General features: G+C 52.1%; 5 protein-coding genes across 7 annotated transcripts; 2 read left to right on the top strand and 3 right to left on the bottom strand.

The window, feature by feature from the left end:
* Window positions 1-1,865: 1,865 nt before the first annotated feature.
* Window positions 1,866-3,375, bottom strand: LOC112900019 (homeobox-leucine zipper protein HOX17-like). The gene is made up of 4 exons (XM_025968717.1): window positions 3,047-3,375; window positions 2,680-2,873; window positions 2,477-2,556; window positions 1,866-2,333 (listed from the first exon to the last, which is right to left on the bottom strand). The coding sequence occupies exons 1-4, from the start codon at window positions 3,150-3,152 to the stop codon at window positions 2,012-2,014; spliced, it is 702 nt and encodes a 233-aa protein (XP_025824502.1). The 5' UTR covers window positions 3,153-3,375; the 3' UTR covers window positions 1,866-2,011.
* A 5,153-nt stretch (window positions 3,376-8,528) lies between these two features.
* On the bottom strand, window positions 8,529-9,565 carry LOC112900309. The gene has a single exon (XM_025969124.1). The coding sequence runs from the start codon at window positions 9,363-9,365 to the stop codon at window positions 8,979-8,981; it is 387 nt and encodes a 128-aa protein (XP_025824909.1). The 5' UTR covers window positions 9,366-9,565; the 3' UTR covers window positions 8,529-8,978.
* A 1,400-nt stretch (window positions 9,566-10,965) lies between these two features.
* LOC112899662 (probable isoaspartyl peptidase/L-asparaginase 3) lies at window positions 10,966-15,542 on the bottom strand. Of its 3 annotated transcripts, XR_003230085.1 has the most exons (8): window positions 15,243-15,542; window positions 14,966-15,152; window positions 13,697-13,761; window positions 13,154-13,591; window positions 13,024-13,082; window positions 11,875-11,979; window positions 11,672-11,787; window positions 11,448-11,587 (listed from the first exon to the last, which is right to left on the bottom strand). XR_003230085.1 is itself a non-coding variant. In XM_025968226.1 (7 exons), exons 1-7 carry the CDS (start codon window positions 15,303-15,305, stop codon window positions 11,368-11,370), a joined length of 1,137 nt encoding a protein of 378 aa, XP_025824011.1. In that variant the 5' UTR covers window positions 15,306-15,508; the 3' UTR covers window positions 10,966-11,367. The 3 variants fall into 3 exon arrangements, 2 of the variants coding, with proteins under 2 accessions (XP_025824011.1, XP_025824012.1); XM_025968226.1 differs by lacking the exon at window positions 11,672-11,787 and having other exon boundaries at window positions 10,966-11,587; window positions 15,243-15,508; XM_025968227.1 differs by lacking the exons at window positions 11,672-11,787; window positions 15,243-15,542 and having other exon boundaries at window positions 10,966-11,587; window positions 13,154-13,602; window positions 14,966-15,042.
* Window positions 15,462-16,163, top strand: LOC112899665. The gene is made up of 2 exons (XM_025968229.1): window positions 15,462-15,763; window positions 15,875-16,163. Exons 1-2 carry the CDS (start codon window positions 15,539-15,541, stop codon window positions 15,950-15,952), a joined length of 303 nt encoding a protein of 100 aa, XP_025824014.1. The 5' UTR covers window positions 15,462-15,538; the 3' UTR covers window positions 15,953-16,163.
* Window positions 16,164-16,252: 89 nt separating this feature from the next.
* LOC112899664 (probable transcription factor MYB58) lies at window positions 16,253-18,518 on the top strand. The gene is made up of 3 exons (XM_025968228.1): window positions 16,253-16,885; window positions 17,164-17,410; window positions 17,651-18,518. The coding sequence occupies exons 1-3, from the start codon at window positions 16,641-16,643 to the stop codon at window positions 18,176-18,178; spliced, it is 1,020 nt and encodes a 339-aa protein (XP_025824013.1). The 5' UTR covers window positions 16,253-16,640; the 3' UTR covers window positions 18,179-18,518.
* The last annotated feature ends 3,159 nt before the right edge of the window (window positions 18,519-21,677 follow it).

The following is a 21,677-nucleotide window of genomic DNA, read 5'->3' on the forward strand; positions in this document are numbered from 1 at the left end:
GGCCCATATATACTACACTGTTCGGCGTCGCTTCACAAACCTGTTCGCCATTGCCCTCCTTTTTATGCGACCCTACTGAAAAGTACAGTAGGCATTTCAACACGACGACGACAGTTGCACAAAACTGGCCCCGGTCCAGAACTCTATCTGCCCCCTGCTGCAGCCTGCAGGTGCGCACAGAGTTTTGACTCCCGATCATTCGGCGATTTTTTCGCTCTGGGCTCCAGCAGAGCAGTGCAGGGACAGTGCCGCGACCAACCACGTGAGGACACTCCCCCCCGCGAATCATTGTGCTAGCCAATCTCGTAAAAGCCGGGCCTCTCCAATGAGTAGCAACACACGGCAATGACCAAAACTATACTACACTTAGCATGCGTCATGGGATGGAGTTGAGAGCTCAGAGAAGCCCCAGCTTTTGGTCCACAAGTTACGGTGGGCGCGGCCGCGTGAGCTAGCACTCCAAAAACCTGGCGCTCTGGCCTTGGTGCTTTGCATTGTCCAGGTAGCATATACCACAAGCCTGAAAAGCTCATATGCTAGCAGCCTAGCTACCTGCTGAGTTCGTTTGGTCAGGCACACAAACTAAGCTCGATCGATCGACCGATCGATCCAGTGGGAGCTGACTGCGACCGCGCGCAACCAATGCAAAAAAATCGCCACGTTGGAGAGGACAAACTAGGCGTAACCTAACTACCTACTCCTCCTTACGACAATGGTTCTGCCCACATTCCCGATCGAGTTGGGGCACGTACCTCTGGATGCAATGCTGACGGTTTGACGAATAAAGCGGCGGAGGCGCAGCAAACCGGCAGGAGAGACGACGACGGAGACTGCTATCCGGTGGTAGAAGATGATGGATTGATGGGGATCATTATTGTGGAAGGAAGGATGATCGATGTCAATGTGCCATGCGCGACCTGGACGAAGCAGCTATATATTCCTCCTGCCGGCAGCCGGATTCGTCTTCCTAGACTAGACACACTTGTTCCTACCTGCGATTTTCATGCCGCGTCCTGATCGTGCCGATGGGAGAGACGCAAGATTAACAAATTGGTAACGACCACCTGCTGGTACATGGTACAGGTGCTGCCGATCCATCAGTCTGGATATTTCGATACGGGTACATATGCTCGGCTCGGGCTACGGTCTATGAATGGCGTGTCCGGATATATACGGTTCCTAGGTTCCCAGGACTCTCCGACCAAATCCGTCACCGACGGGCCGGGGCAGCTACCTGTTCAATCTCCAGAATGGGCAGTTGCAATTCGCACAAGGGAACAACCGTCTATTATTCCAATACTAGTTGCTTATTTTCCAACCATGCACGGATGTCTAATTCCAGCCGCGTGCGTGCTTGCTTTCTCATCAGGACACAGACTGATGAGCCGACGCCTAGTATAACTAAGCTAGAACGAAATCAATAATCAGGCTTAACGGGCACGACGGGTGTCCAGCAAGCGAGAGCTGAGCCGACCGGGGACGACGGCGACCGGTCGCGCGCCATCGCCGGCAGTCATCATCACCGCCGGGGGGGACGCAGGTCGACAGGGCAAACCACCGTGCCATCCCCTTGCACCTCACCCTCCCTACACCCGTATCCCACCATATCCAGCTCGCCACCCCGCTTTCTCACAGGACCAGCTGCTCGATATTCCTTGCTTTCTTCCCTGCACACACACGTACGCCGGTCCAGTTCCCGGCCGGGAACATACACACCTCAACAGCATAATCTGCTCGCTGTTCATGTTCTAGATGGCTGTCTAGCTAACCACTCGACGACTAATCAATAAGACTAGCAAATCTGCTGGGCCAGGCAGTGGTACACACAGAAGAAGATTAACAACGAGCGAGGAAACAGTTTGCACGATCGAATAAATGCGCAGACTGTTCTGTCGGCTTACACGTACGGTGCACAGCTCTAGGTAAGCTAGTGTAGAAGTATGCTAGTAGAAGCTACTGGTGGCGGTGGCTCGACGCCACGGCCGATCGTTAAGTTTTCGTCGATCGGCCGTCATGACTGCTGCGCCCGGACGGCGATCGGCCGGTGGCAGACGGCGGCGCCCTCGGCGGCGGCCGTGCTGATGACGGCGCCGGCGGCGCGGCGGTCTGTCGACGCGGCGGCGGCGGAGCTGGCGCTGGAGGAGACGCGCTCGCAGGAGGGGCACATGGTGAGGGTGGTGGGCGGGGACATGTGCATGTAGAGGTGCGGCGAGACGAGCTTGAGCGCGCGGAGCTCCTGCACCTCCTTCTGCAGCCGCCGGTTCTCCTCGGTCAGCGTCTCGCAGCAGCGCTTCAGGAACTCGCAGTCCAACTCCGTCTGCTTCAGCTTCGTCCTGCGCGACACGAACACGAGGGAGGGCGGCCGGGAAGAGATCATTATCAGAACAGGCGCAGGCCGGCCGGCCGGCCGGCTGGGGGATGGGAATTAGAGCTGCGGCGACGTATGGTATATATCGCATCGCATGTGCCGACGTACCTGGCGCGTCTGTTCTGGAACCACACCTCCACCTGCCGGGGCCGCAAGCCGAGCTGCTGCGCCAAGGCTGCCTTCTGCCGCTGCACGCCATTATATTAAGCAGCTGCGTTTAGATGGAGAACCAGCTAACAAATGATTGAGGACCGCTAGCTGTTCATCCGGAGCGATGAGTCTCGCGGCCGGAGAGGACGATGGTTACTCACAGGGTTGAGAGTGGGGTGCTCCCGGAAGCTGTCCTCGAGCACGGCCGCCTGGTCCTTGGACAGCCGGAGCTTCTTCCTGGAGCCGTCGATGCCGCAGCCGCCGTCCTCCTCGTCGCTGCCGCCCCGCAGGCCATCCTCCGCCGTGACCTCGCTCCGCTTCGCCGGTAGCAGCGGCATCTCCAGGAACCTCTTCTCTGATGATCAAGAGTATGTCATGAACAGTACTAGCTAGCTAGTTACTGACGACTGCTCTTGTACATCAGCTAGCTCACACACTAGCTTGATAGTAGTGTGCCTAGCTGGAGCTGAACGGAGCAGCCACTGCTCCAGCACAAAGCTACATATAGCAACTTATTGGTGCATTTACCTGGAGATCGGAGCAGCATGGCGGCGACATGGTGAGTGCGAGGAGCTGCGGCAAGCGAGGAGCTGAGGCTGAGGCTGAGCCCTAAGTCCTCGGCCCTCTCCATCATTGATCTCTCCTCCCTTGTAGCTTCTCGCTTCTCTATGATCGACCACCGCGTGTATGGGTGTGGAGCTGGAAGTGGAACTGGGGATATATATGGAGCTATAGGGAGAGCTGGGATAGATGGAAGTGATAAAGAAGTGGGGGAGAGCTAGCGAGGGTTTTAAAGATGCGGAGCTAGCTAGCACGGGGCGGGCAGACCGGGCGGGAGGAATGTTGGATCTCACTTCACATAGTTTCCGGGACAGCAATCATTAACTTGTGGGGCGGGCTCCTTAATTGGCGCAATCATAACATCCCCACCACCTCCTCCTCCTCCTCCAAAAGGCGAAGACGAAGGCGGCAGCAGCTCGAAATATATTGCTGGCCTAGCTAACTTCAGCTATTATTCTCTGCCGTGACCAAACTAGGATTTCTTTTCGGCGAAAAGGCAGGCGGGCATTGTATTTCCCCTTTGTTGACGACCCAGAAACTGTAGTTCATCTGCGGCTCGTGAGCGTACTGTATGCTGCCTGCGTGTGGTGCAAAAATAGATTAGATTATTGTGTCTGCCGTATAAAATAGCGCCGTCTCTAAAAGTTTCAGATTTGGGACCACTTAGCTTATTACATACTTTGAGAAATGCTTAATAGATTTATTTTAGCGCATAATCAGAAGTGTCATCGTCTTTACCCTTCATATACTATTTGGCTCCCTTTAATTTATTTGGATTTTTGTTCAAGATTTCTCCACTAATACGGGAATAGAATCTACTCACTCCGTTCCGAATTATAGATCGTTTTAGCATTTCCATGTGCATAGTTTCATGTATGCACATAGATATACATTTAAAAATACCATAATTTGGAACAGAGAAAGTATTTCAACAAATGAAAGTAACTGCGAGTTTTTTTTGGACCGTCACTTTTCCATGAATGTTTTGACCGCAGAGTGGACATCTACGGATATCGTCCTAGCTGCTAGCTAGGCTGGGATCGATGATGCGCACATCTTATCTCGCTAGTAGTAGTACTTGCTCGCTTTGGGCTAGCGAGGACCAGAACTGGCCAGGTACACACAGCAGGCAATGATCGCGGCACGTAGGAGCAGTGCATGAAGAAATGATTGACTTTTCGAGTTGGTACCAACCGAGAACGCCAATAAGGCTGCCCCGGTTCGAGGATGGACGGCATCATTGCAGAGGGCGTGCTCGCGCTGGTACGGTAACGGTAGGGCATGGCGCACCACACACAGCTGCAGACCACAAGGAGGATGGGACTGGGAGACGAGGCGAGTTCAAGTGCCCATTCATGCGAGCGCCCGGGCGCATGGCCTTTATTTCTTCCACACACCCCCCCCCCCCCCCCCCCCCCCCGCGCCCAAATCATCGTGTCCCGCTTTGCGCCGGCACGCACCTATCCCCACCCGCGCCCGGCGCGCTCTTCTCATCTCCCCGCCCATCATCATCCCATCATTGCATGCCTGCCGCCCATCGATCCAGCCTTTTGACATGGCAACGCGCTTGTCCTCCGTCTACTCTGTACGTACTTGCCTGCGGTTCATACGAGTTGCGTACATGGCACTCCATCTCTCGGTTTCGTTGATTTTTTTTTTCTTTATGAAATAGTTTCATTAATTTCACCAACGCTTTATTCTCAGCTCCATAGCTCGTGCATGCAGCAGTGGATTTAGGACCTAAAGGAAGGGAGCTTCATGGACTGCATCAGGTAGGGGGCTGGAGCTCGGACCCCACGCTGGATCATATCCGCCCCCGCATATAGGTGTGCTTGTTGGAGACTCTACTAGAAGAAATATCTTCATCATGCGAAACTACATCTAAAATAAGGGTTCAAGATAGGGAGCGGAATGTCGGTTATTTATTGTTTAGCTATATATTCGAACTGAACGAGCATTTAAATAAGTTAAGCGGCCACTAAACAAGCTAAACAGGTAATTAAAGGAGCATGACTAGCTGCCGTGTAACGTTACACGACGTGTAAATGGGCTGAATGGTCGCCATTTTCTCTCATAACTAGCGGTCTCTCCTACTCAATCGAGCCTTCCAGCGGTCTAACCTAGCATGATCAAGATTCTCACCGGTTCCTCCTTTTTGCCTCGATCGATCCCACGTAATCAACGGCGCAATCTATCAGACATTCCATCCACTCGTCCTCGTGAAAAACCAAGGTTATCTTTCCAGAAAGGCAAGCTTAGCTGGTTAAAGCGCCGCGATTTGGCAGCTGCGAGCAGCATCAGCTGGCGCAAAATTAACACCATCCTGACAGGAAAAGTACGTCCTGAGCCGACAATCCGTCTACCTGTGGCGGAGATTCTCTCGCCCTGCGCACCGCATCGCTCGCTCGCTGCCTCAATCATGCGACGCGGGGGCCAAAAAGAGGAGCCAGCCGGACACGAGGGCGCGACGGCGACGACGGGGGGTGGTGGTGTGGTGCGCATCCTCCCGGTATAGGAGATCACGGGGCCGGGGCCGGGCGATCCCGCGGGATCTGGTCACGTGGCCCGGCCCGACACGGGCGCGGGCCGGCACGTGGGCGCGCGGGCTCTCCCTCCCCCACCGGAGCACCACCTCTCGATCTCCTCCCGTCCGCAGGCGGGGAGATCTCTCGCTCTCGCCTTGCATGCAGCGCCCAATGCAAAGCGAGAGAGGAGGAGAAGCCCGGGTGACGGAGGGGCCTACTACTACTACTATACCCCCGCGGCGGGCCCGGCCTCTTCCGCGCCACCAGCAACCCGCCCTCACGCGTGTCGTCCTGTCGCCTTCGGCAGGCATCCCACCGCCGCCAATCATTGTCGGTCGCCCCAAATCTCCCCCCGCCCGGAAAAGATATCTCGTTGTCATCGTCGTCTATCCCCCGACGACGCAGCCGTGTACTGTGCCGGTATTTCTGTGCCTGTCATCTGAACGTGCTCCGATCCGGATGAGGTCGCATTTCGCCGGCCTGCTTGTGGGATGGATTCGTTCGGAATGTCGAAAACGACAGCGCGAGGTTGAAGTTTCTCCGGATGCGATCGAAACCCTAGCCCGTCGATCCATTGGCTCCCGGTCGTGTCGGCACGTTTTGGCATCCGGTACCTTTGAGCCCTGGATCGAGACCTGCGGATCGGAGGAAACCTCTGAAGAAAAAGGAAAAAAAAGGGATATCTATTTCCGATCTGGTTATTCTGACGGGAACTGACGGTTGACTTTGCTAGTGCCACTGGACAGCTAGGCCGTTCCCGGCAAGCAAAGCCCCTGGACAGAAGCGAGCGATGAGCACCGGCGGCGGCAGGCCTGAAAGGGAGCTCGAATTCTCTCGATCGACGGCGGAAAAGTTACCACCAGACACGCGCATCACTTTCACCGCGTGACGGGGACAAAGGTAAATGCGCGCGCTGTCGCCCGCAGGTGTGTTTTGTTTACCGCCCGCGCACGCCAGGTTCAGTGGCGTAGAAGCGAAGGCGACGGCCGGCGGCGCAGGGCGCAGAGTAAAAGCCGTGCGATGTGTCGCTGCACTAGAAACCTGAACCCTACGGCCTGCACTGCAGGGGATCATCTCGAACGCAGCACACAGAGCCCTTACTGGCAAGCAGCTAGCCATGCCGAGAAATAAACGCCTGCGGGGATCATGCGCGCATGCATTGCTTGCCATATGGCCGCACCCCCGTCGGCGTCAGAATCATGGGCGCGCAGACCACTCAGGCGGAGCCAAGTAGCTTGATGGCCAGCTCCATGACTACGCAACGAGTGAATGCTGCAACTTTTGCAGTCAAGAACGCACCCAGCCTCCATTGACCCTTCAAAAAAAAAAGAACGCACCCAGGGCAGAACCGATCGATCGATCGAGTAGACGACAGTGAAGGGTCTATCAGTTTTTGAAAGGTCTGTCACTTTGGCTGGGCAAAAACCATTGGGTCCGATCACAAATTAAAGCTGGGTACGCGACGCGGCGTAGCTTGATTTGCAAGGCAATGATACGGACTAGCTAGCTCAGCGAGCGAGCACCTGTACGTCTCTCCATAAGTGAGAGGCCACCAGGCGACGGCAATAATCCGAAACGGGCGGAGAGGGAGGCGAGAGCCCTGCCGGACTGACATGCGTCCGCACACCATCCACTGGTCCGCTGCCGCAGCTCTCTCCGGCCGCGCGCCATCATGCCCACCGCGCTCGCTTCCCCATCATGGCGGTGGCGCGGGATCATCATCATCATCATCCTCTCGCCGCGACAGCGCCGGGGCCGCCCCCGCGCGCGAGCTCATCGGTTGACCGGCCGCGCGCGCGCGCCCTCTGGCGCTCGATCTGATCGTCGCACGCCGCGCGCGGATTGCCCAGCCCCTGCGCAGGTGCTGTCTGGGGGGCTCCTTCGATCGGTCGCCGGCCTCTCGTGGAAATCTGATGAGATGAGCCGTGGGAAAGTGGAGGCGCGCGCCGAAGTTTCATTGGCATGATGCTGCTGGGAGCTAGCCTGCATGCCCGCCTGCCTGCCTGCCTGCAGGGCTATTCTGGCTTCCCCCTGAGGCGTGAGGGAGCGATGATGGCCGCGTTTTCGAAAGAGCTTATCATGGCCGCGTTGAAGTTGAACGTATGGGGACGTGGGCAGCGTTCCGTTGGCCCAGTGGTGTGCAGGCTGGGTGGCTGGGCCGACATGCGTAGTCGGGCTAACTCTAGACTCCGTAGGCCTTATTGCCCATATAGTATAGGCCGTGACTCTCTCTCAGCACAGGGTTACACAACCAACCAACCCATCCCCCAAACCAAACATAATCTCTCCAAAGGCCTAAGGCCTTATTTTGCCCAAGTGTCCTGCCGGCCCCTCCTTCCTTCCTCCTCGTAACGAAGGCCCAGTCAAAAGATAAAACGAGGCCCAATCCAGTCGCCCACAAGCTTGAATGCCTCTCCTTCCTCCTTCCTTCCTCTCTCTCTATCTCAAAAAAAAAAAAGAATGCCTCTCCTTCCTATCTGCGCGGCGACGAGACCAGAGTATCTTTCCGTCTCGTCTGGCGCTGACAGGTGACCGGGGATCAGGAGCGCCGACGCGGGGAGCGGGATGTGATTGCTGCAGCAGGCGTGCTCCAATGGCCGCACGGGAGCACGGCGGACGCGACGAACACTCCAACGGCCAGATCGGGATTGGGTGGAGGGCCGCCGTTCTCCTTCCCCCGAGGCCGACTGCGCCGTCAGGCAACCACCGCAGTAGAAGTACTCCCTCCCGTACCACATAACATGACATGGTCCCTCCCGGGTACGCACGCCATTGTCGCGTGTCCCGCAGCGAAACTTCAGCTGTGTTTGTGTTGCGTTAGTGCCTGGCAACTCTATGCACTGAGAGAGGGAAGGGAAGAAAAATCTACAGAGCCTCTGAATAATGTGCGTGAATTGTGATAAAAGTTCTTGTTTCCGAAGATATGAACAGCAGAACAGAGTTTAAGTGCAATTGAAAACAATTTTTTTTCCATACAACTGGGGCCGGGCGCTCCGTTTCTGCGAGGTATCAAACGAAACCCAACGAACAAGAAGAGAATCATTGGACAATCCCTCTCTACTGAATGCCTGGTGACAAGCAATTACGACTACAGAAATAAAACTGAATTTTCTTACAGGAGGAGCATACTGCTGCTGCTACATACGTACGCACAACCGGAGTATACTGCTGCTGCTACATACGTACGCACAAGGCTGCACAGAATATGAACACGGCCGGCGATGGCGAGTTACCGGAGGAGGCTCCCTCTCACCTCATAGTATGTTGAAAAAACTGAAGAAGAAGGCCTCGCCCCGCGCGCACCTCCATTTGCAGGCAGGCCGCAGCGGATGGAGGAAAGGTACCTGAGCCGCGCGCCTCCGCCGCGGAGCTCCTCACATCATGATGCTCATGGTGTGCAGGCCCCCGACGCGGCCCCACTCCCACGCGTCCGGCGGCGGCGACCGCGGCCGCATGATGCACTCCTCCAGCTCCTGCAGCCGGGCCACCAGCACCACCAGCCGCCGGCACGGCACGAACACCAGCGTCACCGGGATGATCCAGATCGCCAGGTCCAGCAGCAGCATCTCAATCTCTCGCGCCGCCCGCCTGCAGGAGCTCCTCTGGCCTGACCTCCACGGCCACGGGGCGAACGATGGCCGGCCGCTTCCACTTCCTCCCCTTCTTGCTTGCTGGACAAGTGTTGCTCCTCTGCCTTGCAGCAGCAGGGAGAGTTGCTTGCTGGGATATATAACCTCCGTCTCCTTCTGGCACACCTCCATTATCTGGGCGTCTTGGATGCTTATCGATATTCTTATCGCGGGTGGTGGCTAGTTTAGTGTGCTCCCCCACTGATCAACCGAGCCCCCGCCCATGTTAGACAACGGGGCACGCACAGTACGGCCGAGGGGCTGTATGCATCTCAAGGTCCACTTGTGACTTGTTGACGGCAGGCATCGTTGCCGTTGGCGGGGTATCACATCGTCGTCGGGTCGGGCAATGATTTGGGCATGAGTTTTGGGGATATTTTTCCTTTTTTTTTTCTTGGGTTGTCGTCATGGACGGAGATGTGATCGCGTGATCGCGTCGCGTGTCCCGCCGAGGACGTTTTGGACCCGTCCGCGATCGTCGAGCACGCGGTAGCTATCGCGGGGCCTTCTTCCTCGGCGGGCACCCGTCCTATCCGCTGCGCCCCACACACACCAGAGATGCCTGCTGCTGCGTGAGCTAATGCGGCGCCTCCGTCGTCGCGTCCTCGACCCCATCCGCGGCTGTTCATCCAGGGAAGAAGATCGAATGGCATCTGGGTACTCTGGCTTGGCTAGGTAGTAGGACCGTCGTGGCCTACGCCGTTTGTAAAAGGGAATGCCGCTTGTAATTTTGCGATTGGTTGCTTGCGCTGTGGAAGTTGGCCGGCCTGCTGCATCCAAATTTTACTGGCTTCTGTTGACATCTCACCGTTTTTGCCTCGTCAGGATATATGCTCCTCACTAACCGTCATGGCCTAATGTCAAGCGAAGGCTTGCTTCATTTGCTCGCCACACTCGCCGACAGTCACCGCCACGGCGCAGCATCCTGAAGACTCTGGCTAGAAGTAGAACCATTTGTCGCCTGATTTTGAAACTTCTACCCTGGATGTCAAAAGTAAAAGTAAATCCATGGCAACATAGGGCACGGGAGAACTTACGATTAGACGTTGCTTTCAGATTTGACGCGGATCTCATGCTTCCAAGAAGATATAGCGCAGAAATTAAATGGCTCTTCGGGGACCCGGGGGCCACGGCCATCGCAGGAGCCCGGACCCGGAGCACACGTTGGCAGGAACTCTTTTTTTTTTGTTTGGATACTCATGGCAGGAACTCATTATGATGAGATCAGCCAGTAGCCCGGGATGTGACAACACAGCATCGTTTGGATAACGCACATTCATGTCGTGCAGGCGTGATTGCAGGATGATAGTCCAAAAAAAAAACAGAAAAGGAAACAAAAACGAAAGGTGAAGCAGCTATAATCGTGGTCATGGCCATCGCTGACCACAGTTAATGTAGCTGAACGGGCAGTTCTTGCAGACTGATACGCCGTTAGCCAAGATGCGGAATTGGCCTGTCCTTTTCGGGGATAATAAAAAAATAAAACTGTTGACGAAAGACCTCATACCGCTAGTCTCTCATAAAGAAATAAGACAGACGATTATCTTTTTATCAATGCAACCAACTCGAACGATAAAGAAACCAAATAAAACTATTGACGAAAGAGCGCACACTACTAGAGTCTCATAAAGAAATAGGACAGACTATAATCCTTTTGTTAATGTAACTAACTCGAACGATAAAGAAACCAAACACTTGAATTGAGAAATAAAAGCAAAGTGGCAGGCAGAGATCCCTCTCAACATTCAGGAATCTTGAAAGCTGGAACACCCGCAGCTTTAAATTTTGTTCCAGTACACTAACTATGATAATAAACATGATAGTCAGTCTCCATGATGAAGTTGACTATATGCAATTCTAACTTTTCTATAATCAAACTCTGAAACTGGGTAGATCCAATGGAAGAGGGGTTTGGAAGCCTTTCAACCACTTTAGAACACAATTAGGGTCAATTCGCTACATATAATAAGGTCCCAGTTTCAGAACAATCGGCTTAAAAAACTATAGGAACAATCAACACAGAACATTGCCACATCATCAGTGAGCATCAATGAAGAAAATAATGTCCATCACCAGGACTGAAATACTCTGTCTGTCGACGAAGATAACTTCTGACTTCCAACAACTGCCACTGCTAAGGATATACTGTAATGACCTCCACGTCATGCATGCTGGAATTCCTTACCGAGTACTGGAATGTCCAACCATGGCATGCCCCAGCATGCACTCCTTTCTTGTTGACTGCAAATACAGCACCAACGAAATTTGGGAATTTGCGGGCAATTCTTGATATAGCATCCATGGCAGCGTCCCGAGGTTCCATCCCTTGTCTCATGCTCTCGACCACTTGATAACTGCAACAAAATTAATGATAAGATTGACTTGAAGCGCACGAAACTCGGTCCAGTGTCAACACGGACATCTGTGTAAATACGCACTATATGGACTAGTCTATAGAGGGATGTGCAAGATGCATGGTATTGCATATCATAAGATCGCAAGAATCCAAGAAGCAGCTCTGCCCAGAATACAACACTCCATCCGTCTTTCTTTTCTGTGAGGTTATAGTTGAAGCTAGTCATGACACTGATCCATCTTTTTAGGGACAAAAAACTTTTAATACTAGTCATTTCCTCATTACCATGGAAGGAAGCGCATCATAATATCACCATCACCAGATGCTCCACAAGCTCCGACCTCATCATCACCATATGAAGAAGATCCTGGTATTGGTCCATCACCTACCCTGGAATCAAATGATCAGTCAGTAATTCCCATCAAGAGAAAACTACAATTTTTCACCAGTGTCTTCTTGTTGTAAAACATATACAGCATTTTTTAAGGTAGACTAAGAAATTAGTCTGCTCCTTGTGCAAAGAAAATTCCATTGGATGTTTTACAGGATGGTTATAAAGATGGATAGGCAGGACTCAGGAGCCATGCCAAGCGAAGTGGCCTAAAACCTATAGGCTTAGCAGAAGTTCCTTGGGCAACATATTTTTGGGGCATGCTATTTGGTGGTGTGCCACTACTTAGCTAACTAGTGGTCACCCTAAAAAGGAAATTATAGCTCCTTTTATTATAAAATATTGAACCACTAAATGTTGTCTCAAAAAATCTGTAAAAAAAGTTGTCACCAAGAAAAATGTTGAATCAACAAATCTCATAAGTGAAAAAAGTTAACAAAATATACAGGGAACAAACATACTAAAAATGAAATATCCGGAAGTAATAGCCCAAAAAGGAAGAAATGGGAGAAATGCTAAAAAACAAAAGATGTGGGAACATATTGGCCAAAAATAGAAATTGACCACAACTTAGTGGTGTACCACCAAATAGAAAAATCCCATATTTATGTCTCTACAGAATTTATGCATTCAACAGACTCAGCAGCTAGTCTTGAATGTTTCAGAATACAATAAAATAACTTTGTACGTGTAACAAAAAGCAAAATGCATTAAATAGATGCTAGATACAAACAGAGGCGAGGACATTTGTTGGATTAACATCATTTTCCAACAGACCAACACAAAAACATTCAAGTAGACACAGCAACTACAGTGTTACAAGACCAGAGCCTCTGACTAAATAGTAATTACCATGACCAACGGCCACAGGAAAGATGCAGCAAACAGTACAATGGCATGCTACGTAGGAATTAGAAGCATTGAGTAACTCGAGAATAGCATGAAGAGATACAGGGAAAAATGAAAAACTAGTAATTTAGCTTAAAGATGTGCCCATGCTAGATTACCATGTGAAATGGGCCAACATCAGGGAAAATGCTCACCTTCCTGGAATTTTAAATGTAGCACCATTGGTTGATGTCCCAACGGCTACGTGACCCATCTAACATAAAACAATACCAATATAAATTTTTCAACAACAGAAAGAGTCAACTAATATTGAATACGAGCCACCTTGTCAATCACAGCCATAGAGATAGTGTCATGGTTGTGGCGATCAATAAACTTCAAATGGGAGTGTATTGGCTCCAGTAAACTATCACTTTGGAATCGTTCCTGGCAAACACCTCCTTGACTCCATTCTACCTCATGCTTTGCAGAGTCCAAAGCTTGGGCTAAATTGATAGGATGATATGGGCCACAGCTATCGGCAGGAGCAACATTTTTCCAGAAGTTAGGTTGGCAGTGATTCTGTCTCCAGTTTGCCCATTTCTCAAGTGACTCTGGAGAACTGAGATTAATTGGTCCTGGAAGACCCATTGAAATTGCAAAGTCCGTTGCCTTCTCTCCAACAAGCAGAGTATGCAAGCTGTGCTCCATTACCAACTTTGCAGCCTTAATTCCATCCTTAACATATCTCATGGCAGCCACCGCTCCAATTTCCATTGTTGCCTGCCAGTTTCCTTAAGCAAAAATAATGCAGTGTATCACATCCATTATGAATGCTGGAACACAGTATCAACAAGTACTGTGGCAAGTAGGTAAACCAAATGTTACCCCATTCATGATAAGAGCGTCTAGCGTAGTTTCACCATTCTCATCTGGACTTCCACCTGGACCAACTGTGTGAAGTGTAAAAAATAGTCAATATCATCAGAACCAGGTTGATTTATGAGGCATACTAAACAGGCAAATTGTTCGAATAGATTTGTTGTAGGTGAGGAAGGAGTTCTGCATTAGGAGTTAGAACACTAGGAACAGATGGGGAGCATTTCTGAACACAGCAAACCTAATATCTAAAGCACCTACTACATGATAGGAATGATATACAGCTCTCTTGCGTGTTCGAGAAAAAAAAATGTCTACATGAGTAGGCAAAAACGTTATGTTTTTATGCCAACTATCTTTTTATCTTGGTGAGGTCAAATTAGTGTAGTTAATGTAAAACCTCACCTATACAATCTCATTACTTGGGTTAACTCTTCATAGTCACAGATATTTGGTTTTATTGTCTCAAAGTAAACTAAACTCCACACTTTCCAACTGAAAAAAAAAACCCATCAAACCTCAGATATCAAAACCATGTTCAAAGAACTGCTAGAATCTTTAGTATTGCCAAGTGTAAAGAACAAGATGCCAAATAACTGAGAATGATTCATTTTTAGCCCAAATCTTGTATTATATCAATATGTTTCATCACATTGAAAGAACATAATCCTGATTCAGTGTACAGCTAGGGGAACTCAAATGGCACCAATGGTTTATGGGAAACATTTTTGCCACGAACGCATTCAAGTGTTGTGACACTCTATGCCAGCAAGAGTATATATGGTCTACGGAGAAATTGTAATCCACTTTGTTATACTGCTATGCAAATTTAAAACCTTTCCATCTATTAGCCAGATTATGACAGTTAAGAGACCTCATGAACAAAGCATTGACCAATGACCACCATCCAGCACATCAGTCAACGGAGAGGTAACGGAGAAACAATTACCTGCAACTGATATAGGAAGCAATACAAAACAGAAGTACAGAAAACACTTGTGCATGTAGCAATGCCGGCATAGAAATACAGATTAAAAAAATACAATGCAAACGGTAAACAATTGGTGTGTTTGAACATTTGGGTTTTAACAATTCGATTTTCTAGTGTAATTCCAGATGTTTGAAGTTGCGTGATGCGTCTTCCAGTCTGCTGTTTGTGTATCAAATATGCTTTAGAAAGCAACACCACTATTTCCACATAAGCCTCCCGACCTCGCGAGCTACGATTGTGGTCTCGCTCCATTTGCAGCAAGAGAATGACACGAGCAAGCGCCTGACCTGTGCCATCGCAGCGGAGCACCTCGCAGGCGGAGCAGCCGGCGACGACAGCATCCACAGCCGAACCCCCTCCGTCACCGGCCGAGACCACATCCCACGCAGCCCTGACCGCCTCCCGGAACGGCCAGGTGCTCACCACCACCGGAAACACCCCGCCCACTTCCCCCACGCCTCCGCCGTGCACCGCCTGATTGAAACCCCAACAATCCAAATCCATCAACGATGCAGAAAACAAATCCAAACTACATAGACCGAATCGAATCGAATCTCCGCTTACCAAGCACCAGTTGAACCGTAGCAGCAGGAGACCAACGAGAAGACTCACGGAGCTCCGCCCCATGGAGGAATCCTGGGTGCTGGCGAGCGATTGGCTGGTTACAGTTGCGGGTGCCTTGGTGAGGTCACCTGAATTGCCCACACAGGCGTTTCGGTGGAGACCTGTCCCACATTTCAATGGGCTGGCAGGTGGATACTTCCAAGCGGGTCCTACCTGTCGGTGAGATTCCGCGCTTGTATACGGTGCCACTCCCGCAGCAGAGAGCTGACCCCCCGAATACCCTAGTGGCGGCGGCGATGGACGAGCGAGGCGGCGGCGGCAGCGGCGCGGAGGCGGAGAGGTGGCCGTGGTGGGCGGCGGCGAGCGCGGCACAAGCGGCGGCCGGGGTCGCGTGGTTCCGACGGGGCAAGGGCGGCACGGCGGTGGCGATGCCGTTCAAGGCGTTCGCCATCGCCTCCCTCTTCGTCGGCGCCGGCGCCACCGCCGCCGCCGCCGGAGTGCTCGCCGCGGGCGTCGGATCGGTACCTCCTCCTCCTCCAAAATTCCGGTCCTTTGCGGTGAATAACTCTGCGGTTTTGCTGCACGAATTTGCGCTGATCTGGTGCGCCCGCGGTGGTGTCCGTGTCCGGCAGGTGGAGGACATGAAGGACGTGGGCGCGAGCATCCGGAGGTGGATGGGAGCTCCTCCTCGGCGAGTGGGAGGTGACTAACCCGCACGCCGCGACTGTGATCTGGACGACAATTTTCAGCCCTGCTAGGAAGCTAGAATTCAGAGAGGTGGATGTGATCTGGGTTGCTTCACATTTGAGAGCTAGGTGTGTGTCACTCTGAATTGGTGTGCAAATGAGTAATAAGATCACTGTTGTACTGTAGTACCTTGTATCACAAGCTTATTTTTGATCAAAATTTATCCTCTCCTTCGTTCCATAGACCACATTGCACTTTTGCTATCATCGTTGATTTTCCCCAAATGCAAACTTGCTGAAACCAATTTTTCCCAGATCGGCGATCGGAAGGACCGCAAGCTCGTGACCGGATGGCAATAGAACGCCTGAATTTTGGGCGCACACGGCAGCAGAATGTCAAAATGTTTACTACACGGCACGGCGGCTGGACACGGAGCATACTTGGGCCGCGGGAATCGGAGGTCGTGGGGGTGGAGGAGCGGTTAGCCGCCCGCGTTCGTGCGCCCGCGCTCCACCGCTGCCTGCGCCGCTTCGGGAATCAAACCCGCCCGTCGGATCTCCAGCGGACGCTCCCCGTCGCGCCACGTGCGCCACTCGCTCCCCTGGTGGGTCCATAAGGAGCAAGACGATCGACGACGACGCAGCGCGTCTCCGGAGCAGTTCCCTGAGGAGCGAGCGAGACAGAGAGAGATCGCGCTCCTGCGGCGAGGCAATGGCTCGAGCGCCCGGCGGTGGCCGCCGGCGGGGCGGCGGCGGCAGGAGGAGGGACGCGGCGGGTGGCGCGGAGGCGGTGCGGAAGGGGCCCTGGATGGCAGAGGAGGACGCGGTGCTGCTGGAGCACGTCCGCGCGCACGGGCCCCGCGACTGGAGCTCCATTCGATCCAAAGGCCTCCTGCCGCGCACCGGCAAGTCCTGCCGCCTCCGCTGGGTTAACAAGCTCCGGCCAAACCTCAAGACGTGAGCGCGAGCCCTCTCGCCGTTTTGCCCCCCCCCCCCCCCCCCCCTGATTCGGTCCTCGTCTTCTCTGCTTAGTATGAGTGCACTGGGCGTCATGATCGAACTGCATTTGTTAGGTTTTAGAACTGCATTTTGCTTGGGTTTAGGCTGCATTGATCGCGAAGACGTGAACCATATTCCGCATACTATCTTCTCTGCACTGCGCTAATTTGTTGCCGCCTGCATTTTGTGCTCGGTTGATCTCGAATTCACGGTGGTAATTGAACTTTTCGCGACAGTGGCTGCAAGTTCTCTGCCGAGGAGGAGCGCGTGGTGCTGGAGCTGCAGGCGCAGTTCGGGAACAAGTGGGCGAGGATCGCCACCTACTTGCCGGGGAGGACGGACAACGACGTGAAGAACTTCTGGAGCACCCGCCAGAAGCGGCTCGCCAGGCTCCTGCGGGCACCGCTCCCCGCGCGGTCCAGCAAGAACAGCAGCGGCAAGGCGCCTGCGGCCTCGTCTCTGGAGTCGCGACCCGCCACCGTGGTAAGCACATGCAATTCGCATTGCCCACTACTTCCAATTCCGCCAGCCACTGATATTTTCCAGGAAATGATCATGAGGAATTTGCAGTCATTTGCGCCCCGTATTTTGTAATAAAAAATTGCGCCCGGTACTATGAAATTGCCTTTTCTATTCCTTTTTTCTAAAAAAAGATGAATTTGCTTTTCTTCGTGTATTACTGTAAATTTCTTGATGGAAACGTGTGCTGTCGACTGTCATCAGGGTCCCTGCCTGGATCGAGTTCCATTCGGGACAAACTCCAGCGTCCACCCATGCAGCGCAGCAACACCATTCATGAACACCCAGAATGCTGCACGGGTCCCGTACGATCAGTCGGCCTCCGGACTTCTCAGCTTCAACGGAGCGCTGCCGCCGTTCGCACCGGCCACCGACAGCCACGCGTGCTCGTCGTCAAACGCAGCCCCGTTTCTTCAAAAGTCGCCGTTCGATGAGCCTCCGTACCCTCTGCTCGACTACCCAGGGATGCCGGAGTGTTGGAGCATGGCTCCCGGCGGGTTCGTCAACGCCGGCGCTATGGACGATCTCGCCTACCAGGAGCTGCTTCCGATGATGGCGCAATCCGCTCCGATGATGTTCCCGTTCTTCGGCATGGAGTGCGCGCAGGGTGGCGTCAAGCCCGAGCCCCCGGACGCGCCCGACTTCTTCGACGACCTCCCGGCGGACATGTTCGACTCGCTTGATCAGGTGCCCCCGCCGTTGTCACCGCCTGCGACGAGCTCTGGATTTTGAGGTTGTCCTTTCCGATGGACGAAATCTGCCATTCATCTTCTTGTCTGGCAATGCATTTGGACTGCCTGTTCTGACCAGTACTGGCGGTTGCTGAAAGTTTTAGCCTTTGCAGCCGGCTTACTTAACCTCGCAATGATTCAGATTCGAGCTTTGTGCTGGACATGGAAAGTGGAATACTTCTAACCTTAGATGCAGAATGTAAAATGCAAGTGTTGATCAAGTGGTTGTGGTTGTAATGTCTGTATAGCTTAGCATGCTGTAGGATCGGTATCAGTCTAGTACAAGAGATGTAAGAAGTTTAGCATGTGCTCATGTTTGTTAACAAGATGTCCTTTTGCTATTTGGGCCTGGTGTTATTGTGTTTATCGCGAGGAAAAGGTGCACTGTTCAGAATCTTTATCTGACAGGTTTGGAGTCCGATTGTTTACTAAATAAGGTGACACGTCGTAAGCACACATGACTACATGAGGTTGCTCTCATCTGAGTCATGACTGTGAAAAGGATGGTCAAATGACAGCAATGTTTAAATTTGAGTTCTCTGTTGTACAAACAACAACCTAAACCTAAACCTCGACTCTTTCTGATTTTTTTTTGAGGCAGCAATGGGGGGCGGAGATCGCCCACCTGAACTCAATTAAACGGGGCAAAGCCCATGGTGGTTTTACAACGCCGGCTCGGCGCGTCGGAGTTGCAGCAGAGGGGAGGGGATGCTTTCACTAGGTTCACGCTACATCCAAAAGGGGGTTGCACCAGATTTCCAACGGCTCAGTGTTGAGGCGGCGAGGCGCACGGGCGACCCAAAGGCCCGCGTGTTCGCTCAACGTCGCGCACATGGCGGGCGCCCCTTGGTTGACGCCGTCGAACACCATGCGGTTCCGGCTTTTCCAAATGATCCACAGGAGCAGGAGGATGGCCGTATGTCGGAGAGAGCCTGCAGGAACAGGGACGGTCCTCAGCAGGTCCGGCAGCCCTTGCGGAGGCGCGGCAGGGCAGTTGGCTGTTTCTGATGACAAAACAAGTTGGTTTTGCAATATGAGGTCCACCGACCACCGCATGGGCATGGCCCTGTTCCCGAGCAACACCGTCAGTGGCCATACCTCCTCAGAGAGAGTCGACGCAGCTTGACAGATGGGCACAACAGCCACCGTTGCCTCAATAACAAGTATCCTCAGCGCAACGCTGCACTTGTGTGCTTCGCTGAGCATGCCGACGGAACGGCCATGGCCATAAGCGTGGCGAGCTTGGTGTGGTCGCTGACGCCCGCGTCGCCGGCCGAGCGCAACATGCGACTCAGCAGCGCGAGGGCGTTGTTCAAGCAAGCCGAGATGGAGGCAAAGTCAAGGAGGGATTCACAGTGCTCCGAGCATGTATTTCATCGAACACCCCGGGGGCATCCCTCGAGCGGCTGCAGCCTCCAGCAGGCGTCGCGATGATGGGTTGAAGGGGTCCATGTTGACAACGGCGTTAGAGCTCCACACCCTGGCGAATCCGGGCCTGAACCCGCTCTAGGCTTCCGTCGGCGCAGCCGCTGCTTTTGTGGAGCATCATGCGGCGGCGGCACCGTCGCTGTCCAAGGCGTACGCGATGGCAACCTCAATGACGACTCAGCAGTAGTGCTTCAGCCATTGGTACACGTCGGAGGGAGATGGGCCCCCCTCTCAGGATTCTTTCCTCGCCATGCTCATGCTCTTCCTCGGCGCCGCTGTCGCGTCGATCTCCGCGAGCTGTGGAAGAATGGTGGCCACGTTTTGCGCGGCGGCGGCGCGAGCTCATCGGCTGCTCCGCCGCCGCGCCGCCGCCCGGGAGCATCTGGAACCCCCAACCCAAAAAGGAGCGTTTTGTAAAATTTTCGATCGGATATTTTCATAAGCAATCGCGATCCATATTAGGGGTCTCCATGTAAAATTGTCTGTTGAATATTTTTACAAACCTCCTGATTCGAATCACGATTAATAATTGCGATTCAAATTAGAAACTTTCTATAAAATACGATCGGATATTTTTATATAAATCCTCTAATTTGGATGGCGATTAATAATCGTGATCCGAATAAAGGGTCCATATGTAAATTTGTAGAACAAATATTTTCAATAAAACCCTCAGACGGCTCCACCTCCAGCCTGTGCCCAACGACGGCCGCCGCCGCCGCGTCCTCCATCTCCAGCCTGTCTCAGAGGTCACCTAGAAAATAGGAGGTTCTCACCGCCGTCGTTGGCGCGGCGGGGATTGCCCATCTCCGGTGCAGCAGCGGCAACGATTTCGCTTCTCAGGTGCGCTACGAAAGTGCCCACACGACGCCGGTACTGCAGAGTGCAGAGCGTGTCAGTGTTGGTCTGGGGGCTCGGCATTTTGCCGGGGCTTCGGGCTAATCTTTGCCTCTTTTCCATAGTAGCATAGAGAAGAACAATTGTACTAAGCAATATGCTCCAGCAAACAAGTTTGAGACATGAACTGATTTGTTAACCTTTTACATGTACCCCTGCACATCGAATGAGAGTTTTATTTGAAGTGCCCAACATTGGCCCAGCTTAGGCCAAAGAAGATATGGCTGAGGAAGTTGTAAACATGTTCGTTATAGCTGTATCTTTACTAATAAGCGGAATAAGACAAGTTGAGGTCATACAAAGGAGGAACATAGCTAGTGCATACATGAATCCAGTTTTTGCCCCCACAAATAACAAACTCTGATCACACTACAGTAACAAAAGGGATTCGGCAATTGAAACAGTACTGGATACATCAGGGGAAAGAGCCAAGGTTAGTGGCCACAATGCAGTTTTGCTATGAGAAACTTCATTTAACTGAAACAAATATTCAAGAGCATCAAAGTAAAGAAATATTAAAAATAATTCCATGCTGAAATCAACCTAAAATTGGCCATTCCTAGAAACATTACAATGAACAGATTTTCTCAGACAAGCAACATATGTAGCTACACTTGGTCAGCACAACTTGAGAATATCAGGTCAAAAATGAAACAATTACAGCCTTCTGTCAGAACATGACCTCATAGTGAGTGAGTGATGAAACACACAACCAACCTGTTTCTTCTGCTTCTAAAGAAAACTCAGAGTTAGAAAAGTACCGGTTCATATCAGCTTAAGTTGACTGGCAAAACTAATCGAAGTGCAGCCTGAGAATTGAAAATGTAGTCTATTCATAAACAAAAAGATTTGGCATGCCGCTAAATTAGTTAAAAATTATAACAGCTGTTCTTGTAGGCTGCATTCAGCTAGATACATCTTAAATGCACCTTTAGAAGAACTGTAGGTGACAGACTATAGAGACAATGGCTGGAAGTTATGCAGCTAGCTTCCACAATAGAACTCACTGAAGAGGAGGATGCTATGATTTGGCAATTCTCTTCTTCAGGGATTTATTCTTCCCAAACTCTTTATAAAGTGATAACCTTTAGAGGTGTGATTCCTGTGTATGCCCCTAACATCTGGGACTTAAAGATTCCCCCAAGAGTTCAGTTTTTTCTTTGGCTTCTCTTTAA

Source organism: Panicum hallii, chromosome 7, assembly GCF_002211085.1.
Source record: "Panicum hallii strain FIL2 chromosome 7, PHallii_v3.1, whole genome shotgun sequence".
Taxonomy (NCBI): domain Eukaryota; kingdom Viridiplantae; phylum Streptophyta; class Magnoliopsida; order Poales; family Poaceae; genus Panicum; species Panicum hallii.